Source organism: Aptenodytes forsteri, unplaced genomic scaffold (genome assembly GCF_000699145.1).
Source record: "Aptenodytes forsteri isolate BGI_AS27 unplaced genomic scaffold, ASM69914v1 Scaffold49, whole genome shotgun sequence".
Classification (NCBI taxonomy): domain Eukaryota; kingdom Metazoa; phylum Chordata; class Aves; order Sphenisciformes; family Spheniscidae; genus Aptenodytes; species Aptenodytes forsteri.
This window is the reverse complement of record NW_008795125.1, coordinates 6,454,288-6,469,473: the sequence shown is the minus strand read 5'-3', so window position 1 is coordinate 6,469,473 and position 15,186 is coordinate 6,454,288. Positions and strand designations below refer to the sequence as shown.

General features: G+C 39.1%; 1 protein-coding gene across 1 annotated transcript in view; it reads right to left on the bottom strand.

The window, feature by feature from the left end:
* Nucleotides 1-14,796, bottom strand: part of SQLE (squalene epoxidase) — a 16,793-nt gene extending 1,997 nt beyond the window's left edge. The window contains exons 1-10 of the mRNA XM_009277238.1: nucleotides 14,506-14,796; nucleotides 12,135-12,387; nucleotides 11,664-11,844; nucleotides 8,902-8,998; nucleotides 4,989-5,102; nucleotides 3,160-3,331; nucleotides 2,774-2,869; nucleotides 2,033-2,175; nucleotides 814-910; nucleotides 203-290 (exon numbers count right to left, since the gene is read on the bottom strand). Of these exons, the coding sequence (XP_009275513.1) occupies nucleotides 203-290; nucleotides 814-910; nucleotides 2,033-2,175; nucleotides 2,774-2,869; nucleotides 3,160-3,331; nucleotides 4,989-5,102; nucleotides 8,902-8,998; nucleotides 11,664-11,844; nucleotides 12,135-12,387; nucleotides 14,506-14,796 (1,532 nt within the window). The remainder of the gene's footprint in view (nucleotides 1-202; nucleotides 291-813; nucleotides 911-2,032; nucleotides 2,176-2,773; nucleotides 2,870-3,159; nucleotides 3,332-4,988; nucleotides 5,103-8,901; nucleotides 8,999-11,663; nucleotides 11,845-12,134; nucleotides 12,388-14,505) is intronic.
* Nucleotides 14,797-15,186: the final 390 nt, after the last annotated feature.

Here is a 15,186-nt window from a genome sequence, read left to right as displayed (position 1 = left end):
GCTTAGGGACATGGTTTAGTGGTGGACTTGGCAGTGTTAGGTTAATAGTTGGACTCGATGATCTTAAAGGTCTTTTCAAACCTAAATGATTCTGTGATTCTCCCTGTGCAGAGCTGACCAATTGGGAGCAAAGCAGACCCTCGCAGAGGCTCACAATGCTCGACCCAGTTCACATTAACTATTAGCAGCACACTGAACTTACACAGACAGCAATCCAACAGGACCCGAGACACATTCTCCACCAAGTCTGAAGTAATGGAAACAGGCTTTCTTTAGCTGATGCAAGGAATCTACAAAATGAATTAAAATGACTCAACAAATATATTCAACACATACCAAAAACTTTTTCAGAATATGCAACAGGGGTATTAAATTCAGGACTTCGGTAGCTGTTCTGTTAAATTCAGCTGGATTTTGAGCTAGTTTTATTTAAGTAAAAGGATAGTCTTATAGAATATCTACATATTCTTGAATATTAACTGACACAAGAACAAGTGTTTTCAGTTTTTTTCTTTGTTTGTGGGGTTTTTCTTTGGTTTTGTTTTTTTAATAGTAACTCCAGACCTGCCTTCACATTGCTAAAACTCAATTTACATAACACTAGAACTAAACAACTAGGCAGAGAACACAAGCTAACTTACTAAAAACCTTTGATTGATATATTTTTAATATACACATCAATATACACATATACATAAATATATACACACACAAACACATGGACATTTGCTCATACACATACACATGCCCTCCCCAGGCATATTTATTTACCAAGCTGTAATTCATCAGAAGTTATCTTTAAAATATATTTACCATCTGTGGCAGCAAAGAGTTCATAAAGTGCCTGGGCAAGAACATTCACTACAAAAGAATGAGATTTTTTTCTTGACCAGTAAAATGTTCTTTTTGCCTGAAAAAGGAAAAAAAAAATGTATTTCTGTCAGTAACTACAGAAGAGCATTCAAAAGATTCCCAGAGGTGGTAAGAGTCATACTCGTGAAAATGTAGAGTGGATTTAGTGATACACTAGATCGGTTCCAAGTTAGGTCATTAAGGAACTTTGGAAACTTGTTGAACCAGTTATCTAGGCTCCTCTTACACTAAATATAGAAAGAAAAAAAAAGGTAGTTCCAGGGTGTGTTTCATCTCATCCTATAGTAGGTGGCTGGGGTAGGTCAGAAACTTGAAGGATAACACTCACCTAGTTCCCTCTGTTGACTGAGAACAAGTAGGAAATAACTGAAAGTCTGAGGTGACTAGCTGAGATGTAAGTATCTGCATTTGATCAGGTAAATCCTGTATTGTCCTGACATTCAGGGTCCCTCTAAGTGCTTCTCAATTTTGAAATACACTTTTTGAATAATTTACTTGTAGTCTATAATTATTCCAGCTGTAGTTTAGCCAAGACAATATGCCTAACCCAATTAAAAGCAGTAAACAAATAAGTAAGAAATCTTATTATCTACTGATCAGAATTTTGGGTATAAATCTCACTGAAAAAATAAACCCAGCATCAACACTGATGGTGCTGATTCCTGGGAAAGAAGGATGTCTTCTAACTTACTACTCTGAGATTAATGCAGCAGTCAAGAGGCTAGTGGCGCATTGAGGTGCGTCTTGAAAAACTCGGTACACATGCTCATTATTCTCTAAGTACCACTCACACAAGTGTAATGGTCCAAACCCACCCCATTTAAGATCAATCTACATTACAAATACACTGCTAATATGGGAATATCAGGTTATACTAGCAAAGCATGCTGACTAGACACAGCACACCAGTCTTCTTAAGCAAAACATGACAGGTCAGTAAGCACAGTTTTGAATCTGCCTTTTGCCATGCAGCCATAGCACTCACAAATCACAGCTCCGCTTACTGGCGAATGCCTCATGTATGATTTATCTATCCAAAGCTTTGAAAACAGCTGTGCTTCACTAATAACTTACATGTCCCCAAGTTGCATAAAACTTAAAAGTGTGTCACTAAATTGCAGCAAAAGCTGCCTAAAATAAGTCCAAAATAAAGCTTCACCTTAAGAACATCAGAATCTTCATAAAGGTCTGGAATATCCTGGAGCAAACTTCTCCAGATTTTAACATCATTTAAAATAACACTCATTCCTCCACCAGTTAGAGGGTGTCTTATATTATATGCATCTCCTAAAAGAAGCACACCTAGGTAGAAGAGAAAAATTAATGGGATACTGCATGACCATTATGCAATCTTAAAACTCAAACCTGCTATTTTTTTAAAAATCAAACTTACTAAGAATTCATTCCCACCAGAAAATAATGTGAATAACAGCTAGAAATTAAAAAAGAAAAAAGAAAGGGGAAAGGGAGGAAAAAAAAAAAGCTCTCTTGAAATTAAAAGGCTTAACAAGGCTTTAAGATGATCAAAGTTAGAATATTTTTTTCCACTACAGGTATGCATGTGTCAAAGAACACAAACACACAAACACACACACACTTTTCAAGGTAATTTCTTTCCTTTTTTAATCAAGTTTTCCTTAAAAAGACCACACTTGTATGAGCTTGAGCAATTGAATGATTTAAACTTAAAAATAAAGCAGGCACTGATTTGAAGTCTGGTGTCAATATAACATTCCAGTTAAACTATGCCCAAGGCACACATTTTCAAAATATTATTTTTCATAGAAGAATGATGAGACAGTTGTATTGAACAAAAAACAGATGTCTGTGACAACAAAGCCTTAAGTCCCAGAAGAAGTTTATAATGCCTTTTTCCCTCCTTTTATTTCATAATACACACCTTTTTTGTTAACAGCTGAAGGCGGCAAGAAGCTGGCTGGCATAGTCCTTAAACGATCATTCTGAACTGCTATTAAGAATGGTTCCTTTAAGTGATCTGCAATAACCAAAGTTTTGTAGTTACATTACTCAGATAGAGTCTAAAATAATTTGCACACAACCCATTTTAACCTCTTCTTAGAGATATAATCCTTCTGACTTGCTAACCTCACAGGTGTAAGCTGAACAAACCGCTATTTGATGTGGAATTGAAGAAGGATGAACGGTTACTGAAACGATAATTGCGCACAGGGAAAAAGTCCACACAGTTCGACGGATTCAATGAAATGTGCCTTTTTTGGCACATTTAATTGTGACAATTATGGATGGAAATCTTTCTAGACTTACCAGGTAGTTGTGGATGAATGTTCTCAATCATGTATTCTTTTAAATTTTTTGGCATTTCCCCTCGAATATCAACAAGAACCCGAGTCTCAGTTGAAGAAATCCGATAGATTAGCACTGGACTAGTTTTAGCTAAAACAAGTTCAGCATAATTAGCTTTAAACTGTGGTGCATCCTTAAAAAGAAAAGAAGGGGGAGAAAGATTAAGACTGATTAATGAAAGGATATTAAGCTTCAGATACACAAAATCATTTTCTGAAATTGTTTGAAATAATATCCCATATCATATTAAGTTTGTGCTATTTTTCTCTTTAAATGAAGAAGAGAAATGTTTTCAAAAAGAAAGTTCTGAACTTCAGTGTAGTTACAATTCTTTTGGCAATACATTTTAATATTTATTAGAATGTATGTGAAGTTACACATTTCATTTGAACACCTCACTAATATTTAATACACGCCATTGAAAACCTGCAATGTAATCAATGTAGTAGTTTTCCATAAGATCATTTTGTTTTCTTTTCATAAAGGAGGTGGTGGGAGGGAAAGAAATACACTAGTCTGTATACAACTACAAGGAGATACCAACTGAGGAAGAATCATAGGGTCCTATCTAACCAGGTTGTAAACAAGTTTCCAAAAGTAGAGCAACAGGAGGCACTTGGGCAGTAGTAGCTGTAAGGGTAGGGACCCAAGAATTGCTAAAGTTCCTCCAAGTCAGTGTTCCCAGTCCAGCGAAAGTTCTGTAGTTTTGGTTCCTTCTCCCTTAATTATTTTTGCTGTTAATCCAACGGTTATTGCAGCAGCCACGGAGGGCAAGACCCAGCCAGGATTCCTACCCGAGTTCTCCAACCACCCAGCTACCAAACTAGACTCCCACTTTCTCTCTTAAAAGTTTATAGGTCCTGAAGGTATATATGTACCTGGTTACAAGATACCCCACCTTCAGGTAGGAGCACAGTTTGGGTATTCTTCTGAGTATAAAATATAGGTGGTTTGACCCACAGCTGCTAGCATGATCTAAAACTCAAGATTTCCGCTCCCTGAACAAGTGCCGTAAGCATTGTGAAAAAATGAGCGTCACCATCTTAGCTACTGATACCTTAACATAAACCAGTCAAAGCATCTATAGCCAGGGAAATAATTTTACAGATTTTACAAATTGAGTTCCAGCTTTACAACGGTGCCTACCTCTAATCCAGAGATGAGTGCTATGTAAGATACAGCACTAATAGCACACATAGCACTACCTTATATGAGATGCTGAAACATTTTTTTCTTAAAAAAAAAAAAAGTATTTTCTATGAACTGGTCTAGCAAGTCCAGTGCTCAGTTTAAACTAGCTATGTTGAATCCTAATCCAGGTTTTCTTAAACCCTCCCTTGTTCAACTATTTGCTTAAGATTAGCACTGTATTCCACTCTTAAAACCAGAAATCTAACCTTTAACAACAATATCCACTTCAAAAAAAACCCAAAACAACCAAAACTGGCTCACAGTTACTTAAAAGTGTTTTAAGAGTTGAAAATCTGATCTGTAACTGTATCAAATATGTCAAGTCTGACATAGCAAGTTCAGCTGTCCTAGAGCTGGGACGGAGTATGCATAATAATGCATACTCTCAATAATTTAAGAGTTAAAAACATAGACCAAAATTTCCCAGCACTCCTCAAAGGGACACAGAAACCGATAGAACAGCTGGAAAAATATCTAGAAGCATAGTTCTAATTGATCTGTTGGAAAAGACAATGAACAACAACATATTCAGTGAAATTCAGACCCACGTTAAGAAGCGGTAGCATACTGGCTTATATAGTATTATACGTAAAAGTTACCTTTAAAATGCAACCAACAAAATGGGATGAAACGGTAACTTTGTTGGAGACCAAGTTTTTTCTAAACTTGGAGAAAAGTCCATCAGCTACAACAGTAAGTGGTGCATGAAGTTCCTGTAGCATAAAGAAAAAAATAAAGAAAGATACGACATTTTCCATTTTGCTTCAGAACAGTGGGAAACAACTCGCCAGCTCTCATTTTCAATTGCACATTAGATGTTCTACAAAACAATAAACATGTAAGAGGATCACTGATCATAATATATGTATTAAGAAATACGGTATTTTTTTCCTTCCTCATATTCATATTTAACTCTATTTCCTCTAAAAGTTGATCGAACAATATACTCCAGCTTTATTAGACATGCAATCAGAAAACATAGTTATGGGGACCGTGTAGGAACTTGGATTAAAAAAAAGACAAGAAAGTAGAGTAATTGCTCCCTTCAGCCTATAATGCTCTTCAGGAGAAAAAAAGAAGAAATTTTAAATTAAAGAACCATGCATAAGCAACTAAATAAAAATCAACCAAAGTGTAACAAACTGAAATGCAGGAAGCATACCAAAATCTTCTTTGAAAGACCAACCAGTGAACTCTGAGCAGTTCCTAGTATACTTAGGAACTATAAGAATAAATAGCGTATATAGACAAAGTACAAAATAAAATCTGAGTAAACTGATTAGGTTCAGCCTGAATGTATGCACAAGTTCCTAATGTTTAACACATATATTGTTCTCTAACATAAGCAAATTATTCTGATTATTAAAATATATTTTTAAGCATTTTACTGTTATGGTAATATAACAATGTGATTATACTAGAAAGCGTTTAGAGGTAGATGTTTCCTTCTACCTACAGCCTTCTCAATGTCAGTATATTCAGTGATTTAACGGCAAACGACTATAGATTTATATTGCGCATTAGCCCTTGGCCTTCAATAATCTCACACATTTGGCATGAGCTGAAAAAAACTGTTTTCCTTTCAAGCTTTCAGGATGTAAGCAACAAGGCAAAAAAGCACGCCGTGCTTCATTCGTACTTTTGGAAAATATTTTACTATTGGATGGAAGCATCTGGTGAGCCAGTACGTGAATGGGTTCTTCTACGAGCAGTTCTCTCCTGCACAGGAATGGACTCAAGTCACTTGTGTCACACAATCCTTACATCTTTTGCTGTGTGAAGTCGGACAAAATCAGATGAGAGTAGAGCTGAGTAAAATAATACATGTTTATGGTGTCTGAGCTTACAGAAGTGAGCTCCTGAGTAGAGCTAACAAAACCTCCTTCTGTGGATTCCTGTCTCAGATGATTGCAAGCTCTAATTACTGCTGCAATTAGAGCAAGGTCACCTGCCTGTATGGGTTCCCTAGTGTGTAATGATCTGAACATTCATGCTACAATTTTTTCACAGTCAACATACTAAGACATTTACTCTATTCAGTTGCCTGGTTTTGATAAATTTTCTAAGTTGATTTGTAGCATACTGGCTAATTTCAACCTCATTTAAGAGACTAAAAATCCCAAAGGTAATGTGGTGGACAATGGGGACAGAAAGAACAGAAAAGCACAGACACACAACATGGATCAGCCTCCTTTCTTTATGGAAGCAGGCTAAGGAATGTAAACAGGCTTTGGTTCTGGGTTTGGTGTGTCTTCCCCCCTCCCCCCCAAGTAGTTTCCCAGCTGTAAAAAGTCACAGGAAGGTAAACACAGTTAAGAAGAAATGTTTAGTGGAAATTTCTTACACTACATTTCTACAGTCAAAGGAGATCTAGGCCAGCAAATGAAACAGCTCTTTCTAGCCACAGAACTTCAGCATTCAGAGCAAAACATGAATTCGCTTATCCCCATTATACAGATAGGAAACTCAGCGCCTTAAGAACAACATCCATGCTCTCAGGAAAGATGCAGGCTAAAACACTGGTCACCCTACTGCTGGTCAAATAAGTCACACTTAAAATTACAACATCATCATCCATAAATGTCTAACATCCATAAATGTAAAACAAATCTCAAAGCAAAATATACACTATCCCCGTTCACCCCCCAAACAAACCAAAAAAACCCTTCTACATTGCTGGATGCTAAAGCCAATTGGATTTGGGGGGAAAAAAAAAAACCAAACAACAAACCACCCCACCCTCCAAAAAACCTCCTCCTCTCCAAACTCCCTATCTTTCCAGCACCCATGTGTGATTCAGTGGCTTATTCTACTAGAGTGGATTTCCTAATATGGTTTTATTCATTTTACATGACATGTAAGACAGACCAAGGAACAGGACTTGAAACTGCCCCTTCCTCCAGCTACCTCAAGAGGGACCAAGGATGTTGTTTCCACTCAGCTCTCTTACAGCTTCCTACTTACAGCACTTTGCCATGAAATGGGCTGAAATGCCTTTTGCCTGAGGAGGGTCTAAAACCAGCTCTCTGTCGTGGTTTAACCTCAGTCGGCAACTGAGCACCACACAGCCGCTCGCTCACTCTCCCCCCCCGGTGGGATGGGGAGAGAATCGGAAGAGTAAAAGTGAGAAAACTCATGGGTTGAGATAAGAACAGTTTAATAATTGAAATAAAATAATAATAATAATAATATACAAAGCAAGTGATGCACAGTGCAATTGCTCACCACCTGCCAACCGATGCCCAGCCAGTCCCCGAGCAGCGGCCCCCCTGGCCAGCTTTCCCCAGTTTATGTACTGAGCATGATGTCACATGGTATGGAATGTCCCTTTGGCCGGTTTGGGTCAGCTGTCCTGGCTGTGCCCCCTCCCAGCTTCTTTTGCACCTCCAGCCTTCTCAGTCAGTAGAGCATGAAAAGCTGAAAAGTCCTTGACTAGTGTAAGCACTGCTCAGCCACAACTAAAACATGGGCGTGTTATCAACATTGTTCTCATCCTAAATCCAAAACACAGCACTGTACCAGCTACTGGGAAGGAAATTAACTCTATCCCAGCCGAAACCAGGACACTCTCCTACATCTTGGGCAAGTACTTTTACAACACTCTTTTACATATGGTTTTATACCACCATTTCCATTTCTAAATGACCTAAAGATGAGAGATTTTTGTTAGCAATGCTCAGAGCAGGATCTTCCAGCAACTCACAAACTTTCGCAATCTTGTATGGAGGGCAGCAGAGTGTAGACGGAGATGCCCATCTTCCCCATCAGAGCACATCTGAACACGCCAGCTACGTAACTTTAGGCAGCAAAGCAATTTTAAAGCCAACAAAGGGGGAGATTTCAAGTTTGGCTTTTCTAGAGAATAGGCAGTATATCCAGAACTTCAGCACGTACACTCTACCTACATTGGTCTCTCAAACTTTTTATTCTAAGTTCATACAGTTTCATAGCATTTAGCCAACAGTTTACATTATTTGAGGCAAAGAACATTAATCAAATCAGTGATGCAATTAAAATAGGCCAGAACTCTGGTGGAAGTGTACATGGAAATGTAGACCATTACACACAGGCAAAGCATAAATCTTAATATATTGTTTTTTCCACCAGTAACTCTCAAAAGATTTTAAACTCCAGAATTATGAATATTGAAATAAATAATGAACTGAATTCTCCAGAGACACTGAAAGCAGAAGCTGCGCAAGAACTTATAACAAGAATTCCCGTATGCGGGACTGTATCCACTAGAAAGTAATCTCTCTTTATTAAAGCTTTCGCTTTCTTGATAATTGCATTATTTCTGTACCAGTGCTCCGAAATAGAGGGTTTTTTTTTTATTTTTTTTTAATATATATATAAACCAACCCTCCATTTTCTCAACAGTTTAAAAAATTTTTTTTTTTTTTTTTTTTTTTTAATAGGGCGGGGGGGTGTTATTTTTTTTTAATATATATATAAACCAACCCTCCATTTTCTCAACAGTTTAAAAAAGATCGTAACAGAAAACTGTCTTACCTTGGTGTCTCCAGTTTCTTTGTCCTTGTACTGAACACCCACGACACAGTCATCTTCCTCAAGCAACTGTAACACAGTCCCCTCAATGAATTTTGCACTGAAATAAAACAGAATGTTAGAACAGAATGGAAGAAGATTAATGATGCCACCATTTCAAGGCACTAGAAGGAAAGCCAGATTTTCACTAATCTTGTCTCTGCCAACACAAACACTGTTTAAATTCTACAGACAAAGATGTGTTCTTGACCACCTTCAGAAGCCACACTGAACGTCAACAAGTGCTTGTCATTAATTTCAGTTCAACACTACCATTTGGTTTCATACTTGAGAATATTCTAAAACTGTAGTGCTTATCTTAAACACCCTACCACTTAGCAGAATCCCCACTCGTGCTTCAGGTGCTTCACGGCCATGTGCGAGATGCAGAGAGGAGTCTGACACCTAATAACGGTCAGAAATCAGGCAGCTGACTGAGTCAGCCCTGCTAAATGGTGGGAAACGCTGACAGTACAGGTGAGACCTAATTCCAAGCAGAATTCAGGAGCAAGATCCGCAGTAGCAGTTCAACACTTAACACGTACACTAGATAAAAGTGAGGTACCTAATTCTCAGAGTAGTCCAAAATAATCTAACCAACCTGATTAGGACAGAGACATCTAGCTATTCACCTCAGAAATTCAGGATACACTTTTTTTTTTTTTTAATTGGCTATTTATGCTTTTAAAGTTCTCCTAATGCTTACGTCTGGAGTTTGAACTGAGCATCCTCAACTTCCACCTCCCAACCAGGGCTATTTGGGTTTCACTTAAATCTCTGTAAACTTAAATCCCTTGTTGGGTCTGAGCTGTTAGACCTGATCCCAGCAGTTCAGACTTAGCAGCTTGAAATGGACATTTTCTCTCCCTCACAAATATTTTCATATCCATATGGAATTCCACAACTTGGAGAAATGAGCTAAAGGTCCATGTGAGAATAAAACAGCTTGATATTTTAGGCTCTCAGAGGGAACATGAGCAATTGCATTCATGTCTTTTCTACATGTCAGCCAGCACAGAAATTTCAGAGCAGATCGTGACTGGCTTAATTTGCCAGGCGACAGGCAGGTTGGCTGTATCAAAATATGAATGGTTATGCCTAAGCACACTAACAGAAACTTCAATGGCAAGGGAGTGCAGCAACATGTCAGGTTAATAGCAGGTGAATCAGAGTTCTGCGGATACTATCAGCTTTAAATTTCTTTTATAGTTGTCACTTCAGTTATCTAAGTAAGTGCTCACTTCCTTTTCTGGTTCTCATCCACTATAAAAATAATTAACTAATGATGCCCTACCTCTTTCCTCTGCAAAGTTAATTTTACTCATCTGAAATAAATTCATATTGCCTAGTACTTATAAAGAGGATATATTAATCAGTAATAATTATCCCCTATATTTTCACAAGTTACGAGATGAAAAACAAAGCCTCATGGCACTATTAAGAGTTCTTGATCTCTCCCGCACCTTAATTTAACATGCAGTTTTCTATGCTACAATTAAAACAGAAAGAAAACATACACAAAATGGACATTAGAGAGATTGTGGAAAAAGGGAGAAGAATTGAATTCAAGTCACAAACATTAGCTTTTGTAAGTTTCTGCTTCAAAGACTGTGTACAGCTACTGGAGTTTTCCCATAAGTTGAACAAAAAGGTGCCCAAATTTCACTGAACCTGAAGCCTCAACAACAAAGCTTTAGCTTTTATAGCTAGTAAACGCGGTTGTCATTAATTTTAACTGTACTACAGAGGTGCTATCTTTTAGTGCTACTTTTAGTAATTCATATCATACAACAGGTATGATAAGAGAATGCGATTTTCCAGTACAGAATAAAAACATGTAAGGTAAAAAGATGATAAAGCCATGTTTCCCTTGTAAGCATTTTTTAGGGGGGAAAAAAAAAGACAAAACAAAAAAACACCCCACAGAAAACAGCACCTAGAATCTATTCTGTTTCAATAAAAGTTTCCTTCTCATCTCTTGTATAAAAGACAGTAATCCGTTAAAAGAGGAAATACCAGACACTAATTTTTATTTCATTAGGAAGAGAAGGTGTCTTCAAGATTCTGAAAAACAGAGGTTAATAACTGGCAAGAGCTACTTCCATTTAGTGCTGCTTTCTAGTTATTTTGCTTGACTTCTTGTCATCATAAAAAGCAGAACAACATACAAATGTAAAAAAAGCTTGATTTCTGGCATCACGGATAACATCAGTGGAAGAAATAAATGCCCCTGCTCATTGCAGGAGGGTTAGACTAGATGACCTTTAAAGGTCCCTTCCAACCCAACCCACTCTATGATTCTAAGAAATTGTACCAGATTTGCCACTCGTTTCTTGACCAAAGAAGTTCTACGCATTCCTCACTGAGAAGAGGTCGCTGCTTCTAGTAAAATGCCAAACCCAAGAATCAGTAGAAGAGAATCAGCTCTTTACCCTTGAACTGTTCTCTCACACAGATGGGCCAGTACCTTGCCTAATATTTAAAGCCTATATTCCCATAGTTTAAAAATTAACTTGTCTGAAAGGCTAACGTATGATGTATACACAACTCATGAACATGTCTACAGAAACCAGAGCAAGTAACTATAGCTGTTACTTTCTCTCAGTCTTGTTCATTGCAGCCTTCTGTGTTGGGACAGAGTGAAATGGTTAGGGAATCTCACAGCTGCTGGGAACAGTGCTTCTGAATCTCTGGATCCCAACTGCGATGTTCACAAGGTGACTCACTTGGGCTCTGCCATAGCTGCCCTTCGGAGACCCATGATGAACTGGCCATGATGAAACGATCTTCCACTGGCCACGTGGCCATCCTCGTATGTTGGATAAGGAACTTCAACCTCCAGCTTGCTCTCTGTGTCATGAATTATGTAACCATTTACTATTTGTGAATCAATACCTTCTACTGTATCTGCAAAATATAAGCCAATAGATGAGTTAAAAAAAGGTTTTAAGAAAGCTTAATTATGTATGAAAAGTATTTCTTCACATAGAGTCCAATTTTCTTAATCGAAACACACATGTTGAAGGACAAATATTTTCAAAATGGCAGACTGGAAATACGCAAGCAATTTTAATTCAAATATTAAGCATAGATAATGTATTTCTTCATTTGACCTGTAGGCATGCTTTTTCTAAAAACATAATTGTGTGTAGTAACTTTTGTGTTATAGATATATTTACATTTTGAAATGCACTCACCTTCAAGACCCAAGTCTCTAAGTGCATTAAAACCTCCAGGCTGCAACAATTCTCCAACTATCCTGTCAGGTTCTTTCAGATCCCTCTCTATCACAGTCACCTTTCTTCCATCCCTCGAGAGCACCGTGGCCAAGGAAGAACCAAGGACGCCTGATCCCACAATGATAATTTCTGGATCGTATTGGGGCGATAATGTTGCATTTGGAGCAGTCTCTGTCAGATACACATCTGAGAAGTTTACTTCTCTTTTACCCTTTAGAAAAGAAAGCCAACAAAGTTACATGTGCCAATGTATCTGCACCATAACCTTGTCAGAGGGCTGACTTTGGACTAGTTCTACTTTAACCCAGGGAACTGAGAGTGCATCGGTAGTTGGAGAGCATCTTCCAGTTTAGTTTTGTCCAAAATGAAATCAGTTGTATTCTACAATGCAACAAAAACACAACAAGCAGAGAGAAGAAAAAACAACACCCCCCCAAACAAAAATCAAGATACTTGCTTAAAACTGCCCCACTGATCAAAGACAAACCACTAACTCAGAAAGACTGAAAGTCAAGTTCCTATAAAAGGCAGTAAGCCATGGCTGTCCCATATTCTTGGTCTATAAAGTAACATACCAACACCTTCATACCAGTGAGCCACTACTACACAGAGGCCTTAGCACTTTGCAATGAAAAAGGTTATCAGATTCACTGGAAAATGTATTTCTCTTTAATTTTACTGTAAGTGAACCTACCTACCAAAATAACAGCTTATGGTAATACTGAGCACGGAAAAGTGTCAGCAGAAGCAGCTACCTGGGAAATGTTATAAAGAAGTGGTCCTGAAATGAAAACTCATCAGACAGTCAAAAGTAGAGGCAAAATTACCATTCACCTACATTTAAAACTGTTAAGAATTGACATACATTAGATTACATATCAGTTACCATATAAACTGGTACCTGAAGACCAGCTATGTTATAGTACCTTCCCAATAGCATCTAATCACATACACTTCAAAGTGATAAAAAGTTGTAAGGGCAACTCCAGTGCAAACCTGCAAGTCATTTCTCCAGCTGGTAGAACAGAGTCCAGTTCACTCTTTCACAAATGCCTCAGCAACTACAGTGCTGACAGTGGTAAAAATATGATTGCATCAGTGAAACAAATGCCCAGAACAACACTGACACCAGGATTTCTTGTGGCATAGCATCGTGTTTATATCTACAATGCAGCAAGGGTGTGCAAAACTATCTGAATTCAGATAATACAAGAAATTGGGGTAAAGGCAGGCTTTACCAGAAAAATGAAATAAAAATCCAGAATCTTTGACTTGCAGCCAAAAATAATTTCAAGTTCTTTTGTGCAAAGGGTCAGTGCCCAGCTGAAAATGCCCAGAGGCACACAGGAAAGTAGCTAAACAGTGCCAACCCACAGATGTACTGAATATGCATGTCCAGTCGGTAGCCTTAGATGGCAGGACTCCAGCTAAGCTCCAGCCACAACCTACAGCTCTCTCCACTGTCTCACAGCAAGTCTCACGCTGGGCTCAGTGGAACAGACTGACTATCTGAGCTCAGGTCCTGTAGCTATTGCACAAGCAATAATTTAGCAATAATATTCAAATAACACCTGTTTTATATGGAAATATTAGGAAGCTGATCACAGAATAGCAGGTTGGAAGGGACCTCTGGAGGTCTTCTGGTCCAAAGCCCCCCTGCTCAAGCAGGGTCAGTTAGAGCAGATTGCCCAGGACCACATCCAGTTGGGTTCTGAATATCTCCAAGGATGGAGACTCCACCACCTCTCTGGGCAACCTGTTCCAGTGCTCGGTCACCCTCACAGTGAAAAACTGTTTCCTGATGTTCAGAGGGAACCTCCTGTGTTTCAGTTTGTGCCCATTGCCTCTTGTCACGTCACTGGGCACTGCTGAAAAGAGCCTGGCTCTGTCCTCTTTGCACCCCCCCTTCAGGTATTTATATACATTGATGAGATCCCCCCTGAGCCTTCTCTTCTCCAGGCTGAACAGTCCCAGCTCCCTCAGTCTCTCCTCATAGGAGAAATGCTCCAGCCCTTCAACTCTACAACAGGCTGGCAATTGAAGGTATTTTTCTGCTAGTGTAATAATCCTTTACTACGAATCTTTCTTCGAACACTTACATTTGATTTGACTCTAAAAACCCCCTGCTCTATCACTTAAGTAAGTTTCACTGTTCCTTTTGTCATCCAAAACTAATACAAAACATAACAAATCAGACATCCAGCATCTGCAGACAAACCCTCTCCAACCCTTTCTTAGCTCCTTTCCCTCACCAGGGCAGAGGGTCAGTGGCCAGAGGCAGCAGAAGGAAGACATTGCACCCCACATGCCACGTCTGAATTGAACCTACCTTTCTGGATTTGGGTTGTTCAACTTGTTGAGATCCTGGGGTGGGTTTTGCCCAGAAGAAGCCAACAAGCGGTAAAGCTGAGAGAACATCTGAGAGCATCCCCAGGCGGGTCTTCCGCTGCTGCTGCTGCTGCTGCTTGGGCCCCCTGAAGTGGTACCTGTACGATAGCAGCAAGCCAAGGGAGAAAAACACTAACACGGAGAGTAGCACCTCCTTATTAGCGTAAGTCATGAGGTCTCCGCACTTTTTATACACGTAGATGAAGGAGGCGATACCCAGAAAGGTCCACATCGTGAGGGGACTGGTCACTGTTCCTGGTTGCTTCCTCCAAAGCTTTCTTGCGCAAGGTATGAAAAAATATATGTATAGAAACACAAAGACTTCCTTTGCGATGGAAGGGAGGGAGATCTCAATGAAAAAACAAGGAGCTCCACAAAACCGCGTAGAGGAACAAGCCCCACCTCGCTGTGCTGCCGCAGGAGCCCAGAGAAAGGTTCCAAAACCGTCAAAAAAAAAAAATCAATATAAAACGTCGTCTTAAAAATCACCGAGCTCCGCACAGCACCTTAAGGAAACGCACGACGACGCCCGCCACACGCGATGCTCGCGGAGCCGGAGCTCGTCTCTGCCGCGGCCCGGGGGCGTCCTTCCCCACCGCCTCCCGGGGTCACCCCTCCGCCG